The 21,812-nt window shown below is 38.2% G+C and overlaps 1 protein-coding gene across 1 annotated transcript in view; it reads right to left on the reverse strand.

Annotated features, from left to right (window-relative positions):
* The window catches only part of Ryr2 (ryanodine receptor 2), a 409,294-nt gene that overhangs the window by 149,587 nt on the left and 237,895 nt on the right, over window positions 1–21,812 (reverse strand). The window contains exons 45-56 of the mRNA XM_033761774.1: window positions 19,699–19,834; window positions 19,012–19,198; window positions 17,222–17,327; window positions 14,697–14,817; window positions 12,354–12,523; window positions 10,897–11,117; window positions 8,981–9,071; window positions 7,584–7,724; window positions 6,026–6,189; window positions 3,803–3,881; window positions 2,236–2,325; window positions 1,327–1,464 (exon numbers count right to left, since the gene is read on the reverse strand). Coding sequence (XP_033617665.1) covers window positions 1,327–1,464; window positions 2,236–2,325; window positions 3,803–3,881; window positions 6,026–6,189; window positions 7,584–7,724; window positions 8,981–9,071; window positions 10,897–11,117; window positions 12,354–12,523; window positions 14,697–14,817; window positions 17,222–17,327; window positions 19,012–19,198; window positions 19,699–19,834 — 1,644 coding nt within the window. The remainder of the gene's footprint in view (window positions 1–1,326; window positions 1,465–2,235; window positions 2,326–3,802; window positions 3,882–6,025; window positions 6,190–7,583; window positions 7,725–8,980; window positions 9,072–10,896; window positions 11,118–12,353; window positions 12,524–14,696; window positions 14,818–17,221; window positions 17,328–19,011; window positions 19,199–19,698; window positions 19,835–21,812) is intronic.

Below are 21,812 nucleotides of genomic sequence, written 5' to 3' on the forward strand. Positions count from 1 at the left end.
AAAAAAAAAAAAAAAAAAAAAAAAAATTATCGCCAGTAATAAAAACAACAGCAGCTAACTCGTGAGTGATTATCACGAGCAAAACTCACAGAGGATCTCAGTTAATTGTCTGAACATCTCTGTACAGTGCTATCACTTTTTCCTTTTTAAAAATGAGGGGGGGGGAGAAGTTTGGGAAAAAATAAATGTTCTACAATATTTTTTGTAAGTCAAGTTCATAGTGGTCTGTGGAGGGCAGGGGGCTAAGGACAGCTTTAGCTTCCAAGATAAATCAGCCAGATATGAGCAGCTCAGGTAACCTTGTGACTACATTGCAATGGCTGCTATTTGGTTCCGACCTTGAGTTCTAGTTTCTTCAGGTCACATCCTTGATACACTGAGCATGAAGCCCAAGGGCAGGAGTCTTGCTGTGTTGTCCTCTTTCCTCGACACAGCCCATCAGCAACACATGCTGTGAATTTTCTCCGTGAGCCTGGAAGAGCATTTTCCTTGCACAGAGCATCCTATGGGTTCTAGATCTCAAACCCACTGTCTGATCACCCGACTCTTCTTTAAAAACCAGCCTTCATGTCTCAGGGGAAACGAGAGAAAGTGCTACAGGCAACCCAACCTCCCTGAATGAACACATTTTATAGCCTTGGTTAAAAAGCAACAGGACTTTACAGGTAGGTGCTCTTCTCCACACTGGCCAAGAGAAGTAGGATGGGCACAGAAATTCCTGAATTTAAACACAATTTAAGTCCTCTTAAAATTAAAGGTAAAACAATATAGCCTTTCATCTACTTTCCAAATTACGTGAATCTAAGAATTTTCAAATTATTTGTTTTGAAAATGAAATAATTAAAAGATTTAAATTACTATTATTCATTTTGAGACGAGGTGTTGCTATCTCTCCCAGGCGGGTCTTGAACTGCTGAGTACTAGCAATTCCCCGGATTCAGCCTCCGGTTAGTTGGGATTCAAGGTATATGCTGCCACACCTGACTCAGAATCATTTTGAAAATAACATAAGGGAAGTGGTCCAAGGGGACAAGGGTGAGGGGTGGGGAGGAGGGAAGGGGAAATAAGAAGAATAAAGATATGATGCCAGGTACAGGAACCTAACAGCTGCAATTAGTGTAAACACAAACATGTAAACATGAGTGTGAAAAGGGAGACAGGAGACCTGGAGGAGAGGGGGGAAGGGAGGGAAGAGGATTTAAAGAAAAAGAAACAAGCTGTAATATGTACGTGCAATCACTCCCCAAGATGATTATAAACTGCAGGAATTGCAAGCATGTCCTAACAAAAAATAACATAAATCACTGATTTATCACTGATTCTTACCTGGCTTGTCTGCGAAATACGACGAGTTCGGTTATAAAGAGCCATGCTGTCTCCTTCCCTAGTTCTTTCAATTCTCCAACCCCAAGCCAGCATAGTTTTTAACGATTCTTTAATTGGCCAGCGATAAATTTCTTTTTCCTAGAGAGAAAAAAGGAGAAAATAACAAGGATACTACGAACTAAAATGAGAACTTCAAATCTTCAGTGGTTCAGTGTTTTATTCGGAAAACATGGCCTTCATGTTTTAGAAATTTCATTAGTATCACTTATTTAAAACTAAAAACAAAGTCAAAGTTCTAAAGAGAAAAGTGTCAGTGAAGATCTCTGATGCCACTAAGAGATAAGAGAGGTCCTTGCTCTTGACAGCAAAATGAAGGTCAGTTTGATTCAGCTGCCCCAGCTCCTGACACCTTACACAGGAACTGAAATGAAGAAACAATTCAGAAAAAGTGCAGACTGTGTCGTCCAAGTGTGAAGGTTTGCTACCATCTGAAAAGAGAAGTGATTCCTCCTCAACCATCACACTACACCGGAAAACCATTTTCTCTCTCTCATGATGTACATTTTTCCCTCAAAGTAAAACTTATAAAAATGTATTTCTAACAAGCATTTTAACTACTGTTTTATCATCCATCATCAACAAAACTCTTATGCATAAAAATATTTTCTAAAGTTCCTAAAAACAAGGGAAAGAAAGGAAAATACTAAGAAGCGAGGAGAATAAGCAAAAGAATACTGATATATAATGGCAATGGAGAGAAAAGGATAAAATACAAGAGGATAAAACATGGAATTTTGGAGTAAAGGCAAAAATCATAAATATAATTTAAAGATATTTTAAGCATATATATTAGAAAAAATTCCCACCCCAAATTAAAACTTTTATAAACTTTAAAAAAAAATCCCTTACCTTTTCAGATAATAACTTATATGGCTTCATTAGTGGCTGAATCTTAGAAGAATCTGAATATATTTCTCCATAAATCCATCCATTTGCCAACTAAAAATTTACAGATATTAAAAATTGTTTTACACATATTAATATTAATAGGTATGCGTGTGGTTTGTGTACTTTATAGAAAAAAAACTAAAACGGACCAAGATAAGGAACCAGGGTTAAATTGCATCTAACTTAATATAAATATTCCCATCTAATCAGTGATACTTTTAGTAATTATCTGCAACAAGCCTCTCTAATTCAGACATCAGATTCACCCTGTCTTCCTTAAAAAGACCCAGGTCTGTGATTGTGCTCATGAACCGTGCTGTAGAAGGAGGCTATGGGGCTGACAAGTTGACGTTTATCCTGGAACCCCACCTCTGACAAGTCCATGCGACACTCATTTTAAATAGGAGAACTGGAGAATACACCTCAGGATCTTCCCAGAATAATGCCACCTGCTTTGTCCACTGCTATAGCAATTCTCTCTCAATAGATCCGTCCCACATTATGTTTCCAATCTTCACATATCACCACTTTCCCCCACTATCGCACTAGCCTGCAGAATCCAAGCAACTCTATGGAAAAGCTCAGCACTGCCTTCCTTCAAAAGACTCCTTCACCAACTCCAGCCACTCAGGGATTAATGGAGTCATTGCATAAAAGAGAGCCTTCACTGGCTTAGGTAGTAAACCGGTGAATTCCTAAATAAAGAACACCTACCCTACAGAAGAACAAAAAAGGATTTAAGGGGAAAAGGGACCGGCTGGCCAAAGCATAATGCGAAACCAAACAGGGAATCTCACGTGAGTTACTAAGATATAAGCATTCTTTGGAACCTTCGCTGTTTGGTTTTCACTTTATCATACCTGCATGTCTGTATCTAAATTCTTGTACCATCTCAACTCAGTTTCTCGAAAAAAACTATTGGAGCCATCCTCTCCCTAGTTTAAACTAAACTCAACTCAAACATGAGGACACAGACATTGTACACATCTTCAGAAATCTTATGATACGTAGGAATAATCTCAGATTGCAAATGCTTTAGTTATTTCATCTGAGTTGTCTTTCTTGAAAACGTAAAAGAAACAGGTCACATGGCCAACAGAATTTATTTTTAGGAACTGCAGATCTACTTGGCAGTGGGAAAACAATAAACAGAAAGGCAATCATTAAATCTTAATTAAAATTTTCAAGTTTTTAAAATCTTAAAATGTGAACTCTGGACAGGGGTCACTCCTTCTGCCTGAAGCTTCTATTGATTTTTACCTCTTTGAACAGTATGTGTTCAGAAACTATATTTGTGATTTAATTAATGATCTTTTGAGATCTTAACATTCACAATCATTCATAGGTGCATTACATTTGTGTTAATTGCAGAACAAGCTAAATACTACATTAGCAAACTGTAACTACAGGCTCAATGTACATAAAGTAGTTCTCTTTTTAAAAGAGGCAACTGCCACGGTCAGCGATATTCAGGCAGAGACTGTTTGTAACAGCAACATGAATCGGGAGGCCAGGCTCTGACTCTTACCTTGTCCATTGACCATTTGTCATGAGAATGCTCGGCGTATTTGTTAATGAAGTATTCCAACTTCTCGGGAATTGTAATGCTACAAGAAAAACAAACAAAAGAAAGCTTGGTTTTCATAGAACCCACAGAAAATCACACTAAAATTTTACTCACAGCTTACGAATGCTCAGATTCCATTCAATCCATGACTATTAGAAAAATTTTTAAAAAGTATTACTTTTTCATATTTACAGAACAATATAAAAAAGTCAAGTAGGTTCTGTCTATTCATCTTAAATTGATGTTTTCTGTTATATATTAATATGACAAATTAAATGTAATAAAAATAACTATGATATTAAAATATATTCAAAGAGGAAAACAGCAGATTACACGAAAGAGAAAAGCCAACCCTAAATGAAGCTATGGTTAGGTACAAGATTAAAGACACACTTTTCCACCATACTCTTTCTTGGAAGCTTTCTTCCCTTTTTGATTTGTTATTTATACAACAGGTATAAATGCATAAATATTTCTGAAATCAGACCTGTTATGCTTTTTAATTAATTCCATACAATTAGTGTATTAGTGGTCTATAGATAATATTAGAAAAGCTACCAGTAGAAAAAATAATACTAATGATTTATGGTTTTGATAACATTTATTCTTGATTCTTCTCATGTTTAACTATTTTATCTCTTGAACAAGCATCAAGCACATGCAACTGATGACCATATCTGATGATAAATATAAGACTAGCAATACCTAATACATCAATGAATAGAAAACTGAATGGATATGTAATTACATTCATTAATGTATATAATTTACTAAAGCAATTAACTTTGAAAATAAGAGTTCTAGAAAAAATTTAGTATAATGAATGGCTTTCTCATCTTTTTTTTTTTCAGAAAAATTATCAGTTTTTTGGCATAACAGACCTAAGAAACAATATATAAAAAACATAATCATGTTGAAATTATTGATATCACCATGTAATTCTGTATCTGTTGAGAAGTCCCCCAAGGGACAAGCCTAGGTAAATTACTATACATGCCCAACACTTATAAATAAACTGGGATTAACCAATGCTAAAACCATGACATTCTCACGTCTTTTTAAAATTCTGGATTACACTGTTTGTTAGCAAACCACACACTTACCCATGTAGAAATGTGAGCTTGTGATGTTTTGGTTACTTACTTTGGAAGAGATAACAAAGGATCAATCGCATAAGCCAAATATTGGGGTGGGGGCAGAATCTTTTCTCACAGGACTGTTGTCAACACCAAACATGCAAATTTAAAGCATTATCAAACCAATGGCATGCCACTTGGCCCAAAATTTTGATCTGGTTATGGAAGCTCAATCAGCTGCAGCCTGTCTAGAAACCGCAAAGCTGAATTTGCAAGCAAAGTCAGAGGCAGCACATAACAACTGCCATGTGGTGGATGACCCTGCTAGCTAGAACTGATCTTGCTGAATCACCACGGAATCAGTAAGATAACGTGACAGGAGGAGCCAGCCTTCCTTGCACATAGGGAGCCATGGTCCCACTTGAAGACAGCAGCAATAATAAAATGTTGAGATCTCCAACACCTAAAGTACTCAAACACCTTGTTTGTAGAACAGGTTTTACAAGTAAGTATATATATGAAGTTTCGCTTAACTGGTATTTTATTTCTGGCGGAGGTTGTCAAACTACATTCTAAAAGCTCACTAAGTTTTTCACAAAAATCGCCATTACATAGGCCCTTCAATCTCACAATGTGCTTTATAACGCTAACCGTCAGCCACTCAGCCTGGGCCTCGCCAAGATGCAGCAGAGGGTGGAGGGTTTTTGCCACACTCACAGGAAGAGCTTTGTCACACATGCTGGGGTCATCCTAAGTAAAAGATGCTGCATAAAAGTTTAGTTATTGATAAACATTTTGGGTAAATTTTGAATTAAAAATATAGCTAATATACCTTCTTGATTCTCCTTATAGAAGGTAATGCCAATTATCTATATACAGGGAATCTCCATTATGTTTAGAGTGTCCCAGAAGGTATATCTGGTCTATTTCTGATATTAGCATAACCATTATCATCACCATCATTTGATAAACTAAAGGGACTCTTATTAAAAGGATATCAATTCAAAAGGGGCATGTATTAGAGAAAGTTCACTTCAGTACCTTATTCAATTTCAGACTTCACACATCATTTACAATAAAAATCTGCTGCAATAGAAAGAGTCCATACTTTGAGGTATCAACAGGTTGTGGGTTAAAGTTCCCTTCAGAATCCATGGAGGACTGTTTTTCCATCATACTGACATAATTGGACTCCATGTAGTCTGGGGGCAAAGCTCCCGCCACTGCACTCAGACAGGGTAGTGCCAGTTTGAAAAGTTCTTGTTCATATTTCTGGGAAGAAAAAGCAGACCAAGAAAATTTACTATGGGACTGGATAGCAAAAGTTGACAGCATATTGGCATGGTGAGCTGCCGCTGTGGGGCGTCTGAATTACCCCGGGCTCACTCAACTCCCTAACTACTCTTTCTCAAGCACATGGAACATACATTTTGAAATCTCAGCACATGTAAGAAAAGCAGGCTCACTGTGCTTCAGCTCATTAAGGAAAATACAAGCTTCACTTCTCAAGAGTGTATCTTCCCCTATTTCCAATGAAGTAGACTTTTGCAATGTCTTTACCACATGGACACAATTCCAGTCATCGAGGACTATATTCCTTATAGTGATAGGTTATTTTTTACCATGCTATAATGACTACACATAAAAGAACAGAGAAATGATGATTCTGCAGAGAGTGAAAACAATTTTAGTTCATCTACACTGTATTGCAAAAGTATGAAAAAATGAAATTCTGAGCTAGAAAAGAAATTCTATAGGAAGTGTATATACTAAAAATTTCTGGGAAGAAGTATTTGGATATTAATACACAATTCGTTAAATGTGCGATGTAGATTTTTAAAAATCAAAATAAGTATCTTACTTTAAATTTTCAATTTAAAAATTAATGCTGTAAATGTTTCTAAAACTATCTACATAGTAATTTAAAATGACTCAGTTTACTCAAAGAAATTCATTAAGAAAAAGCATCAAAATGTAGCTACTACTTGTAATTATGGATAAACTTTCCCATTTTGTATGTCAAGCTTGTAATTACACTACTCCAATCATCTGCTAGTGGCTAGTAGAGTACAGATATTGATCAATTTAAGTATCAGCCTACCAAATGTATTTTTATCTTCTTTGTAATCATTACCTGTAGTCATGTGAAAATAAACGAACTATTCCTTTTGATTACAAATGTAGCATAATGCCATAGAGACAAAAAAGTATTAAATGGCGATACTTAAATCTGCATAGCAACAAAACAGAGCATGTCAGTAGGCCACTGTAATATTCTAATTTGTAAGACTTTATATTTCATATTCTTACATTTGTTGTCATTTCTGCAGGCTAAGGATGGAGGGATAACTAGGAAGAATCTGAATCCAAAACAAATCTAAATGCATAGAAACATAACTATGTGCCTTATTTCCCTGAAAAGGCTTAGCTATGTTAAACTCAGAAAGTGTTACCATGACAAGCAATCTGCTACCATAATGATTATGAAAAATAAATATAAGTTGTATTCTCAACATTTTATTGAGAACCGGGAAAAAAATAAAACCACTTAAGTCTTCATTAGTAAAGGCACTAATTTTCCTGATGTTAGTGTTTCTAACTTATCAAGAACCTATACCTTTTAATCATTGTATCAATACAAATAAATGCACAAAACATTAAACTACCTTTTGAGACAGGGCATCAAAAATGCCCCAGAACAGTTTTCTTGATAAATGAAGTTCTTCCTCAGAGGCAGCACCAAAGTTGCCCCACCCTCCAGGCAAGCAGTAGTATTTCCAGCATCTTTCATAGTGATTCGTCAGCAGCTGATGGAAAAGTAGTTACGAAAGCACTGAGCTAAGGCACCTTTCGCATTTGTCCCATTCCCCTTCCTGTGACATTCTAATGCCGTGTCCTGTAATAAGGTCAACTGAAGGAAAATTGCTCAAGCCCATTTGAGTTCCATAGAAGGATACAATTACTTTGCATGCTAGGTTTTAAAATTTAACACTGAAGACAATGCAAGGATTAACGTTCAATTTTACAAATAATTCTATCTGTATCATTAGATTTTGGGGGGGGTGGTACTGGGGATCAAACTCAGGGCCTTGCTCTTGCAGGCAGGTGGCAGAACCACTGAGCTTAATCCCTGGCCCCAATAACTCTACCTGAATAGCAATTGTTATGAGTCTTTTGGATAGATCTGTGTTCTATGATCATTATTATCATTTATTCAGTACTATGAACTGTTATCCTCTGGAAATTCATGCACAAAATGAAGAGATTCATATCAGGATGACCCAAAAGCACAAAAAGCAACTGTATAAATGACTATTTTTGTTCCATCTCTGCCTTTTTTTTTTTTTAAACAGGGTCTCACTATGTAGTTGAGACTGCCCTGGAACTCACTATGTAGCCGGGGCTGGTCTCGAACTCACAGCGATCCTCCTGCCTCAGTCTCCCGAGTGCTGGGATTACAGGTGTGCACCACCACACCCAGCTTTCTACAGCACTGTTATTGAGTGGCCATGGGGGAAAATACCTACAATGTGTATTGCAGAATTGTGACTTGAAAAATACGTATTCTTTTAACTGTATTGAATAGTAAAGCTGGACAATTAAAATGTCAGTGACTTTTATACACTATGTGACATACTGTAAATATATATATATGAGGTCATCTTTGAACACTATGAAATGAAGTTTAGAACTTGTCCCATGATTACTATCTTAAAAACATTTCTAAAGGTTGCTCACTACCTCTTAAAGTTGCTAATAAGATTGGATACCAGGCCTAGGATCAGGCTTTTCAGTCAAAGGATATCAGCTCATTTCTTCCTCGTGATCCTTTTTTTATCCACTGATTTCCATGGTATCAACTGTAGGAATTCTACGATATTTTATCACTTGCTTATTATAAGTTAATGTGTACATTTCTGTAACTTACGTGGCCATTCCAACAACTGAGAGAAAATTCCACAAATCAAAGATCAAACATACTGTATCCAAGAGATGTACATGTAATAACAGGCAACAAGATCAGAGAAAACAGCAAATAATTGCAGATGTTTCCTGTAATTACCTTAAGGGGCATCTTTGTGTGTTCATTCAGCAATGGAACATCAAATACTAGCCGTCTGAGCAAATGCTGCATCATGGAGGGTCTCAGTTGGCTGTTGGAACAAAACCAGTATTAATAAAGAAGAGAAATACATCCAAAATAATTAGATAAATCATTAAACTAAAATATATAAGCCAATAACTTGTACCTATATCTGTCTTCAAATGGTATTTATTAGGTGTTGCTAGCCCAAAGATTAGCCAAGAGTTACAGTCACAGTCACGGACCACATAAAAATGTTTCAGTAGACAAAGAACTGCATAATGACAGTGCTCCATAAGATTACAGTGGATCTGAAAAACATTCCATAACCTGCAATGTCATAGCGGGGCATAATGTCATAGCACAGCACACTGTTCAAGTGTTTGTGCTGATGCTGGTGTAAACAAACCTACTGTACTGCTAGTCATACGTGGCACAGACAATGATCTGTGAAAAAACACATGACAATGAAAGCTAAATATTGGCTTACAGATTTCCTATACCTTTTTTTTTTTTACCTTTAGAGTACATTCATACTTTAAACAAAAACAGACAAGCAAAAAAGATTACTGTAAAGTAGCATGTCATGTTACACTGCAACAGCCTCATCCATCTCGAGTTTACTGAGTCTTCTGACTGCGTTAAGAGGCCATGTGGAGGGACTGACCAGATGGACTAAGGTTTGCACAAGTACATGCTATGATCTTGGCACGACAACAGAATCCTCGAACAGTGCACTTCTAAGGACATACCCCAGTCGTTAAGTAATGCATGACTCTACTTACATATCTATCTATCTATCTATCTATCTATCTATCTATCTATCTATCTATCTATATGGATGCATTTCCCAGCTCCGTCCTCAGACCTGAATTCCCTCTTACCCTCTCCTTCCCTCCTGACCACTCCCAAATGCAGCCCCATCATTCCTGGAGATCTCTCTCCATTAATTTCAGTAACTGCTTCTCCCCTCACTCCAGTAGATGATTGAAAGCAAGGAAGAACAGGGTGTAGGATCAAGAGGGAGGAAAAAAGGGACAGAGACAGCTACTCTGACAGAGGAGGAGGACAGAAAGAAAACTAACACACAGTGAACATCTCTGTGTCTGGCCACAGCAAATGTTTCCCTTTATTTGCCATTTAGAAAAACGCTCGGACACAGGTATTTCATTCTATTTTACAGAATCTAAGGGCATGGACGCTACAAAACTATTATGCCGTCTCTCCCACCCAATACACTCCACCATGGGTGAGACCTCCCTTCACCAAAGACTGCCAGGCCACGGGCCTTCCTGCCGGAGATCCCATCCAATTAGAAAGCAGCTACTGCTCTGGCTAGGCTCTGTCGTCTTCACCCTCAAAACCTTACTAGGTGAAGATATAGTTCATCTTCAGAGTGAGACATTTTGAACACTTGTACTCAGAGGAAGTTTTCCAGGCTAGAGGAGATACTCAGCCTTCATCCTTGCCGTACAGAAGTAATCTTTCAATATTATACTATAGAGATTGTAATGTTTAATGAGGGAGGTGCTTGTTTTCTTTCCTCTTCTGGATAAGGAATGAAAAAAATATCACACGAGTCAGAAGGGGGAGAATCTCTTCATATTACAATGTAGTGGTCAAGGCAGCCTGACACAATCATCTCCCCCAACATCCAGAGCAGTATTCTAAAACTATCTCAAAGCTACGTCCAATGGCTAGACACCTGACATTCCAGGGGTCAAGGGCGTTCTGGGAAGACTAATACCCCAGTACAGAAAACTTCCTAAAATGAATTAATATTTTGGTACAGAAAGTGCTCTCAAAATTCCTAACAATTCACTGAGATTCACCAAGTAAGTGTTTTCCTTAATGAAGAACAAAGCCGGGTAGAGTTACTTAGGGTTGTTACTTACCCACAGATGGAGAGTAAACACACTTCTATGGAATCCCGTTGGGCTTTGGTGAGCGAGCAGCCCTTAGAAAGTCTGTACACAGTGTGAAGTAAGGAGTCAATGAGGGAGGCATGGTGCTCCGTGCCAGCAAAGAGAGGAGCACATCGCGTCAACAAAGGCAGGACAGCTGTGCAAAGGTACCGGTTGAGGGCCAAAGCCATGTCTGTAGCACTCAGAGCAGCCTGCACGGGGGTGAGACAGTACAGAGCTATTTGTGTCGGGCAAAAGACAACTTTCAAAGGAAGCCAAAGGTCAACACAGAACTTTACCACCTGGCAATGATATCAGGATGAAAACCAGAAGGTCAATCTTTAAATGGGGGTCATGTGATCTATACCGTCAAAAGGAGTCAACTACCTGTTGTTCTTAAGGAGACAAAATAAATGAAATGACATTTATCTTCTCAAAAAGTGAAAAGAAGACTAGGCTCTATCATAAAATATCCACATAGAACCATGTAAACGAAAGACACCAATGATCTTAAAGATGTGAGAATTTTCCTGTGCCAGGGGACAAGAAAGGAACTCATTTTCAGAATAGATCTTATATTCATATATTCTTTCTAAATTGTATTTATTAATAAAATTTATATTTCTACTAATGTCCATCAGCATCAATAGTTAAACGATTTTATCACTATTATCATCTCAACTATACAGATTCAAAATTCCACACGGACATTCAAAAAAGAAAAGGAAAATTTTTCTTTCATTTTTATGATTCCACGGTCAGGGGTTTTATCAAACATATATTATCAACTCAAGATGTACTGTCCTCTGATACCAAAATGGCTCACTTGATTAAAAAATAATAATAAAAGCCAGTATTACTATAATAACGTTTGGGACTTTGCTTTAGTCCATCACGTTGTAGATAGCACACATTTACCCTGATGATGTCAGAGGCACATGGCTTCTTTCCAGTTGGCTCATTTTAAATAAAATTATCAACGAAATGGTTTCCTGTTCTACTCCGAAGCAAATATGTGGGCCTCTTGATATACAGGACAAACCGTAACCAATCTGTATTTTAGCAAATGAAGACACCAGGGCATGACTATACACAGCATGACTCAATACATTCCATCAGATTACCTCATACTAACTGCTTTCGCAGAGAAGCATAATTTAGAGATTAATTTAAGGTTAAAAGAAATCACTCTGACCTCCCACATCAGGGTTATATGAACCTTTTAGGGGCTCCCACAGCACTAATCAAACTTCCTAGCATACGCATGAGGGTGTCAGTTTCACTATTTAATGAATTGCTTAAGGACACATTTTGTGTTCACACACTGCTTGTCTAAAAACCAAGACGGGCACACCACAAATGTTCATTGAACACAGCCGACAGAATGGATGTCAGAAGTCACAGGCTACAGAGTCACAGGAGGAGGAAGTTTACTGGACAAATCATACCGTGTCTAGAGAAGCAGCAGCTCGGAGATCTGGCAGAAAGCCAACCTCAAGAAGATGGAGAAGGAAATCTTGTACCTCAACTCCATAGACCCTGTCAAGGAACAAAACCATGGCTGCCTTGTGATCTGGGCAAAACCCCGCAGACATGTCAGGTTCCACCACATTCCCATCTAAAAAAGAGAAGGTGACATGTTGGTGTCAATAGCCGGGCCATATGATTACACATGGCTTCTTCCAGCTGGTTCATTTTAAATAAAGTTATCGATGAATTGGTTTCCTGTTCTACCCTCAAGCGTATGCTACATTGGCTGAGAAAATACAGCAATGCAATTGAAACCCGATCATTTCATTATCATTTGGGCATCTACTTGTTAACTGCACACTTGGCAGTGACGTAGCACTACATGTATTAGATAATGAGAAGGAAACAAACCACTGAATCTACTTTGTTAAACAAGGACAAAAGGGTTACAACATCACTTGGAGATTTCTCATTTGTTGTCGCCATCCCCTCAAATACATAGGAGGTGATAAAACTGAGAGGTGTCCACTCACAAAGGTCAGGGAGTATCTGAGCTGGACCCACATGGGCTGGTACACTGCCTTCCTCCCCTGGGGCACCCATAGCATCCTTGTTCTTCCTCCACCCAAAATTAGAGCCTCAGAAAGGTTCATCAGACAAATGTCCCTGGACCGATAGCTGCCAACCATGGGCTTGCTCTAAATCTTCCTCTTTTGTATTATACTGGGCCACACTCTGGGTCTAGAATGAACCTGATTAAAATGGTTAAAAGACTTTAGCTAATACAAAGAGGGAAAAGATCTTTAGAGGTGAACTTTACACACTAAATATAAAACCTATATATAATAACCAAAACTGCTGCTACTTGACGATGTTTACAGAACCAACTGATTTGTCATTGAAACCCATAAAGGCATATTGGTATTTTAAGTTTTTGAGGTGAATGCACAGACATAGAGAAACAAAAACATACAGATTTCTGTTTGCATTGCCCGTAAAGCAAGCAGTAAAAGAAAAACAATTTACTAATGACCGATGTGTCTTAAAAATTAACTCACTGTGATAGTTTACAACAAGAGGAAAAAAAGATTTTAACTTTTGATGTAATATATTTATGAATAAAAACATCACAAAACAATATGACTAGAGCTAAGCAGAATGGGGAAGAAAGCAACTTGAAAATTCATGGAGGCTGCTGATGGTGAACATGTGGAGGAAACTGAAAGGGACGCCGGGTACCCTCAGGTGGTGACCCTTACTATGACCAGTGTCATCACACCAGATAGCACTTCTCCACTCTCTAACCTTCATATAACTGGCAATATCTTCTGCTTGCCTGACAGGGTCAGTTGTGTGGCTCACGACATAGGGGAAGGAAGAGACTCTTTTACATAAACAAAAAAGGAGTGAAAAGACAGCAGGTGATGACTAGGAGGCACAATGACATAAACTGCTGCAAGCGCAGCAGGCGAAGGGACGGTTTTCAAGCTCCAGCTTTAAAATGGCAATGAGTAGCGGATTATGATGGGAAGTCTGGTCTGCAAGGCAAGCGCACAGGAGACTTAACTTGCCTGTTGTCATGCGTGGACAAGCAAGGGCAGCCACTTGACAATGAGCCCCTCACTCTAGCCTTGGGATAGTCACAGCTGCCCTCTGAGTGCTAACTCGTCAAAGACAAAGATCATAACATGTGCTTCCTAATTACGTTCTTTTCTAAAATTAGAAGTTTAGATAAAAATGATTTGTAAATATCCAGTGAAGTAGTAGAACAACTGAACACTGAAATATGAACAAGGAAAAACCAAGTGCAGTTTGGGATCTAGCAAATCTTTAGGTCATCTCCAATCATTCCTTAAATATTTAAAACTTTTTCTCCTGTGTCTTGAAATGCACTCTTCTGTTAACATACAGGAAATGTTTAAATCTTGGAGTCAAAAAACTACAGTCGTTACTTCAAAAAGCATTTTAAGGAAGTGACAATGAAAACCACCAAAGAGCATGAATTAAGGGACAGGGAATAGGGGCCCATCATAGAATAGGAACAGGAGGAGGAGACAGTAAAGTGCCTATTTCTTCTTCTCTGGACACTGCCTGGTATGTTATGCGAAAAATAATAAAAACTGCATCAAAATATAGTTTTTAAAAAACAATGAGAATGGAAAATGCTGTCTGAAATGATATATTTTATAATTCCTTTTTTATAGAAACTTAGGCAGCATGGCCACTGTGTGGGGAGGGGGTCGCTGAGTACTGACAGTGTTATTTAGAAACCACGCCTTCCCACATCCTATCAACTGTCACCAAACAGAAGGTGGCCTTACCTTTGGCTATTGTTGGCATCTGGAAAGCGATGCTAATGACTCCCACCAAATCTCCCAATGGAATTAGGGATCTCAAAATAGACCTGATTCTGATGGCTTCCCCCTTACCAGCATGAATCAACTAGACAGGGAGAAAGATAAAGCAACATTAGAATAAGTTTGTGAAATCCACGTCACAAGTCCAATCCTGCCTAGGAAATCTGGAATAGGGGAATATAAATACAAAACAAGTTTCCGTTAGGACTACACACAAAGCTGGACCTCTCCCACACAGTGTCTCAGGCTGAGAGACAGATATCTACTGGCCCATGGTGCTCATGACTTCAGCACGCACAGAAATGTATAAACTACCATCTGGGTTTACCCACTAGAATCACCGTTTGGAATCTTCTTTGGAGTATTAAAACATTCTGAAAATGTGCTAAGTCTATGAAAGCTCACTACTCACAACAACACAAAGGACTAAACATTATTTGTAGATGCAGAGCATGTACTAATGTTCAGGACTGACTTGGCATTGTTCTTGCCTTCTGATGAGAAATTAATTGCATATCCATCCTTATCCCACCCTATTTTCCCCCGGGGTAGATTTATGATGTTGGACGACGAATGGCGAACGTGAATCCTAACAGTCCCTTAGTAACTGCCACTGTGGTCATTAATCCTGATAGGTCAACTTGGTTGGATCAAGAAATGCCTACCAAATTATTGAAGCATACTTCTGTGCGTCTGGATGTGTCTCGGTGGGTTAAGGAGGCGTAGCTGGTGCCTAACCCATTCTTCAATGGCTTTCTTTCCTTGCTGTTTCCTGACTGCCATGAGCTAAGGAACCTTGCTCTACCATGAGTTTTACCCTGATGTTCTTGCCTTGGAAGCAGTTTAACTGCAGACTCTGAAACTGTGAGCCAAATTAAAACTCTCTCAGTTTAAATTGTGGGTGTCTGGTGTTGTCTTAGCAACAGAAAAGCTAACAAATACAATGACAGTAGATCAGGATACAGTCAAGAATTTCAGCGAGGTTTTTATAGCCAGGGCAGGTGTATCTGATAGCCACAGGGGCAGGAAACGTACATGCTTTCTAATAAGAAGCCTCAGCTCATAATTGCAAAGACGAATTAATTTCAGAAGTGTCAATGCAAATTGTTGCTTGATTCACTTATTAGTGCTGCCCCTCCTTAACAAAAAGATACGACAACAGAACAAAAAGCTTCTACTTCTCATCATAAATTCTTTTTTTAGTTCCTCTGATCTTTCATCAAGAGGAGAAAAAGAAATATTATAGGGGCCAGATTTAGCTCAGTGGTTCGGTGCCCTGTCTTGCAAGCCCAAGGACCCGAGTTCAATCCCCAGTACCAAAAAAAAAAAAAAAAAAAAAAAAAAAAAAAAAAAAAAAAAAAAAAACATTATCAGCATCAAGTTTTTTTTTAATCTGCAATCACCTCAAGCACACACATTTTCCATAATCTGTTTCTATTTACTAAAACTGAAAGTGTCATTAGCAGCAATGGCTAAGTTTTTACAAAAACCAGACTCCAAGTTTTCTAACATTCTAAAATTTCTCTCTTATGATTCTTTCCTTCTCATAATGGAAATGTACATCTAGCAAGTTTTGACACAGAAGTGTAAAAGAAAGACACCCCAAGCACCAGCAAAGCAAACACAAAAAGGAGAATGGCAAGCAAGTTTCTCTGGCTTCCTGTCTTAGTTTAAAAGTGACTCATAAGCGGGTGCAGAGGCATGTGCCTGTAACCTCAGCATTCTGGGAGGTTGAGGCAGGAGATTTCAAAGTTCAAGGGCTGCTCTGATGATTGAGGGAGATCTTGTCTCAAAATAAAAAATAAAGAAAACAGCTTGGGCTATAGCTCATAGCAAAGGTCAATCTTCTCTACCACAAACAAACAAAGTGAGCCGAAGCTCCTTACCATTCCAAAAAGGACTGGTCAATGTGTTTCAAACTCTGAGGTTGTTTCCCATCCATAGGTCATGAAAATAGTTTATGGGTACTGGCTATCATTTTTAAGACACAAATAGTGTAATAAACTAAAATTGATTAAAATAAAATAAACTAGCAAATACCAGGTTGTATTGCAGAGTAAAATTATTATCTCATGAAGCTCTCATTTCAGTGTCACCACCATCTACTTTCTCCTAATCCAGTACAAGCACATTAAGCTAAAAATTGCACAAAAGAAATCAACTTCATGGGAGTAGCCGTCTTCTTCAAAAAGGGAAACAGAGCAGGAAAACAATCCATTCTTTTCTTCTCAAAATGTAGAGAGAGACCAAAAGTTTCACAGAAATATGGGTAACTAAGTATTCCATTAATGTCCTGTATTGAAATCTCATTACTAATTTTTATAGGCAATTTCCATCTAAACAAACACTTGTTCAGCAATTGGGCTGTAGCTCTTGCCTTTAATGGAGCATGAATATGATTGGTTCTGAATGGTGCTGTGAGTCTCACCACCCATGGGCATCGTAACACAGACAAATCCGGAGAGGAATCCTGCACCCCAGGGACTCACATGCATCTCAGGGGCACAGCGTCCCAGGAGGTCAATCAAGGCCGCATAAAAGGTCATGATCGCATTCCCCATATGGATGGTGTCATCTTCCTCCTCCTCAGTGTCACTTTTGTAGATTTTTCAAAAGAAATAGAAAGTAAACAGAGTAACAGTTCATGCTAAGCATACTTCTCCCAGGGGAAAGAGACATCATCTAAGGTGACGTGTTATTCTTCTTCTGATACTTTTCACGTATCTTTGCAATTTACGGATTGACATTCTTAAAGGAAAATAACAGTCAGTGAAGGATCTGAGTTAAGGATTCCTTACACATCCTTGGGAACTTTGGTATTAAGGTGCCCTCAAAGAGGAAAAAGAAGAACTGGTAATTCTATGGATTCTTCTAATTTATAACAGTAGAGCATTAAGACAGAAATTGACGGAAAGACTACTTTGTAAATTTAAAACTACTATTATAAAGAGCACACATGTAGAGAAAAGGTGGTGAAGATGTCATGTACTACCAAGTGCTTTGTCCAGAGTAATACTTAAAATGTTATTCCATTTATGTAGCTACCACTACACCATCTACCTTACCTTCACCTACTTCACACAAATAATCGAACATCTGTCTCCCACTCTCCAGAGGAAAAACATAAGGATTCTATCGTCTTGCTAAGAAGAGACAATCTGTAGGCTCATGTCCTTCCTCTTTGGTCACCAGGCAGAGGCTGCTTCAGCTGGACTTGGTGTCTGTAGCGTGGTATTAGGATCTGGGCTGACAGCCTCATTCCCAGGCACAAGGCTGGTCCTACATTCCTCATGTGTGCACTTGCTAGTGAGGTCCTGGACCAGAGGCCTCTGGGTATGTTTTCTGCTCTGAGAGAAAATAAGTTCCTTGTGGCTGATACAAAGGTAACGTTGTATGTATGCACGCATATGTGGGGTATGGGTACGGATGACGTTTTTGGTTCATGGAGTCCTCCTAGTCTGGAAATCTGGCTACAGTGTGGACAGAACATCAATGTCTAGTCTACATATGAAAGAAGAAGGGTTCCAAGATCTCTGTCCACTTTATTTCTTGGCCTGAAAGTTTGTCTTTAATTAGCTCTTTTTTATCTTTACCAGAGGTGTTGATGTTAGCAGTGTGAATACAAGACCCCCTAGAAGACATTCACCATTCACCTCCACAGACCAAAAAGACCCCAAAACAAATAAACAAACAAAAAAAACTATGAAGATAAAAAAGACATGCCTGGACAGAGGTAAATCTAATCTGTAATTAAGTATTAACAAAGTGTTCTACGGAGAAATGGAAAATAGTGGCCACTGCCCATCTGCCTCCACTATCTTAACTGAGACTTCTACTCAGAATGACCCCTTCTTTCCTGGACTTATCCCTGTCCCAGTACAGGCAAGTCCTGTTCTGCCTCTCTCTCCCTGAAAACATCCTAGGAAAGCAATTGAATTAACTTCTCACAGGCCTCTCGTCCATAGTCAAAGATTCACATCCCATCATGTAACCACTCACTTTGCCTGCTCCCCTCTGAACATCCACAAGATGCCGCTGCTCTTACAACCTTAATTTTTCTCTACTAAATCCACACAGTCTTCCTGGGCTTCCTTTCTGTTCATTCAACCTATCCCAAAAGCAAAATCTGTCCACTGTTTCATGTATAAAACATTCTATTTTCAAGGGGAGAAGGCTTCAGTATCAGAAACTATACTGCAATCAGCAAAATGTCAAATATATTTTATCAGCTTTATTCAAACGGTCATGAGTATTTTAATCAAATACACATGAGACCTACAGGGTTCTACTCGATCCGCTAGTGGGTGAGGGGCCGTCTCGGGATGGATCCTCAGCTATTTTTATGGCTTCTTCCATCGCTGCCAGGAGACCATTGCCACCTTCCCCTCTCAAAGCAGGACCAAAGCACTCAGGCCTGCGGATGAGCAATCTCACCACAACATTTGCATTTTCTTCCACACTCTCCCCTAAAGACAAAAGGGGAACAAAGGCAAGTTTTGATTGTATGGAAATTCTGAGCAAAAAAAAAAAATCTAAATTAATAAGCAGTTCTTACATAAAGAAATAAAGACCCAAGAACATGCTATCAAGGTCAAAATTTCACCCAAATTACGAGATTTGTCTACAAAAGCACAGTTGCTTTTCTTCACTTAGCATTTTCAAAGCAGAACAAAGGATGATGGAGGCATAAATTATTCATTCTCCTTAACTTAAGATGGAGAAAGTTGTCATTATGCTGATTATTAGAGCCCTATTATAAAACTGTGAGAATTTAGGTATCTAAAGATTTTAATTTAAATCATGAATTATCAATTTAAATATGTACTACTTAATACCCTTATTGTTTATAAAATATTCAATTTCTTTATCAACATTCATGTTTTTCAAGAATATGCTAAAGAATGAATCGCTATTTTCTTGCAGTTTTAATGGTGAGCAAAAATGATCTCAAGCAGTCAAGTCCTACCATTACAAAAGACAGCAAATCTAAGAAAGTCGAGGTATCTCTCTCCTTCGACTGGATTCCACCCAATGTCTGGATAACCCTTGGACACCAGCATCTGGCAACTCTGCAGTCCACATCCAGCCAAATAACGAACTACCTACAAACAAGAGGATAAGCAAAGTGACACTCTTTGCATAAAAGTCACTGGACACTGACATTACGTATGGTAACTGATGTAACCACAGTCACCGCAAAGGATGATTTAAAACAATGTGTTTTTGCAAGTCCTTTTCAACCTCATGATAATCCACAGGTATTTCCTTTAGTAAAACCTCAGAATTCAGAAATATTTAAATATAATGAAATATGGTCATAAAAAATGTTGAACCAGATCTATGAAAGAACAATATTTCTGAATTTCATATCATTTATTTCGAGACCCTGACCTATAACAGGTATAAACTTTGATAAACTTCCAAATGTCTCATGACCCCTGGCCCACTGCAAAATATACAGCCCCTCTGAGATGTAGAAAAAAATCTATCTGATATGCATACAGTATATATTTTTTAAAAGTGACTTAACTTTAAAACAAGTCATCAACTTAAAAGGGTAATGGATGTGAGCAAACATACAGAGATGTAGAAAAGCCCTAAACTTCGAGGCAAATAGTCTTTATTTCAATCAGACTGACACGACCCACTGCATTCATCATTTCAAGAAGTTACTTATGTTTCTGGAGTCACGGGTTCAGTGTCAGCAGCAAGAACAGAGAAAGTGAGGGAAAAGGGACAAATAAAGGAATTAAGATGCATTCGTACATATGCCAACTCTATACAATCAATATAAATATTATATACTGCAAACGTGTGCTACATTAAAAAGAGATATATGAAAAAGGCTGAGCATTTCTAACTCAAACATTTAAAAATCCAAAATGGTCCAAAATCCAAAAGTGTTGGAGTGTCCACATGAAGCCACAAGTGGAAAAGTTTACACCTGACCTCGTATGATGGGTTGAAATAAAAAATGCAGGTGCACTAAAATACTCTACAACATGATCTTCAGGTTACGTGGATAATGTGTTCAGACTCGGGTCTCAACCCGAAGATACCTCACGATGCACATGCAAGTATTCCATAATCCATAACAAAACCTGAAGCTGGTAACACTTCTAGTTCCAAGAATTTTCAATAAAGCATATTCAGCCTAAAATACCACCTACTTTCCAATATGGCTGAAATGAGCACACTAAAAATTTCTGCACATTATCCCCTTTTAAAATATTTTGCTCAATGTGAATGCTGGTCCTCTACAATATTTCATGAGAGATTCAGTTTTAAAAGAAACTCCAAAAGGAGTCATTCTCGATCGTAGTAGCCTGTTAAGAAATCTATCAATCAAATTTAGTTATATCCAGCTGAAGGTAAATTAGTTTTAAAAAGAAATGCATAGCACAGCTGGAAATTAATAGCAACAATATCAATGTAGAAATGATGCACAACTAATTCATCTGTGTAAAGTATAAGTTCAATGAGCTTTCAAAGATGCCTATCCATAAAAACAGCCACAATCAAGATGCAGCAGATTTCCATCACTCTTCAAAGGTTCCCCTGTTCTTTGTGGTCCCTTCTTCCCTGTACTTGAGCCCCAAACTACTTACTCTTGCTACCAACTGGCTTTCATCTCCTGCAACATTTATACGTATAATCATACAGTATGTATCTTTCTGTACCTGACTGCTTTCACTCAGAAAAATGACTTCAAGAGTCATTGACATTGTACCCTAAGTCTTAATTCTGTTTTATTGCTGAATGGCACTCCACTATATACAGTGTACCACTGCATGGATTTGGTAATCCCCACAGTCAGTTTCTTCAGTTGCTTGCAGTTTTTGCAATGATTAATAAAACTGCTATGAACATTCATTTCCAAGTTTTGTGTGTGGACATGTATTTTTCCTTTCTGTTCAATAAATCCCTAGGAGTGAGAATACTAGATGTATAGCTCACAGCAAGTGTGTGTTTAAACTGATACAATGCCAAAGTGCTTTTCAAATTAACCGCCCCATTATTCACCCCAGTGTCAGTTTAGGAAGGTTTCGATCACTCCCGTCCTCCTCTACATTTGGTGTA

Source organism: Fukomys damarensis, unplaced genomic scaffold, assembly GCF_012274545.1.
Source record: "Fukomys damarensis isolate Sample0158 unplaced genomic scaffold, DMR_v1.0_HiC HiC_scaffold_10, whole genome shotgun sequence".
Taxonomy (NCBI): domain Eukaryota; kingdom Metazoa; phylum Chordata; class Mammalia; order Rodentia; family Bathyergidae; genus Fukomys; species Fukomys damarensis.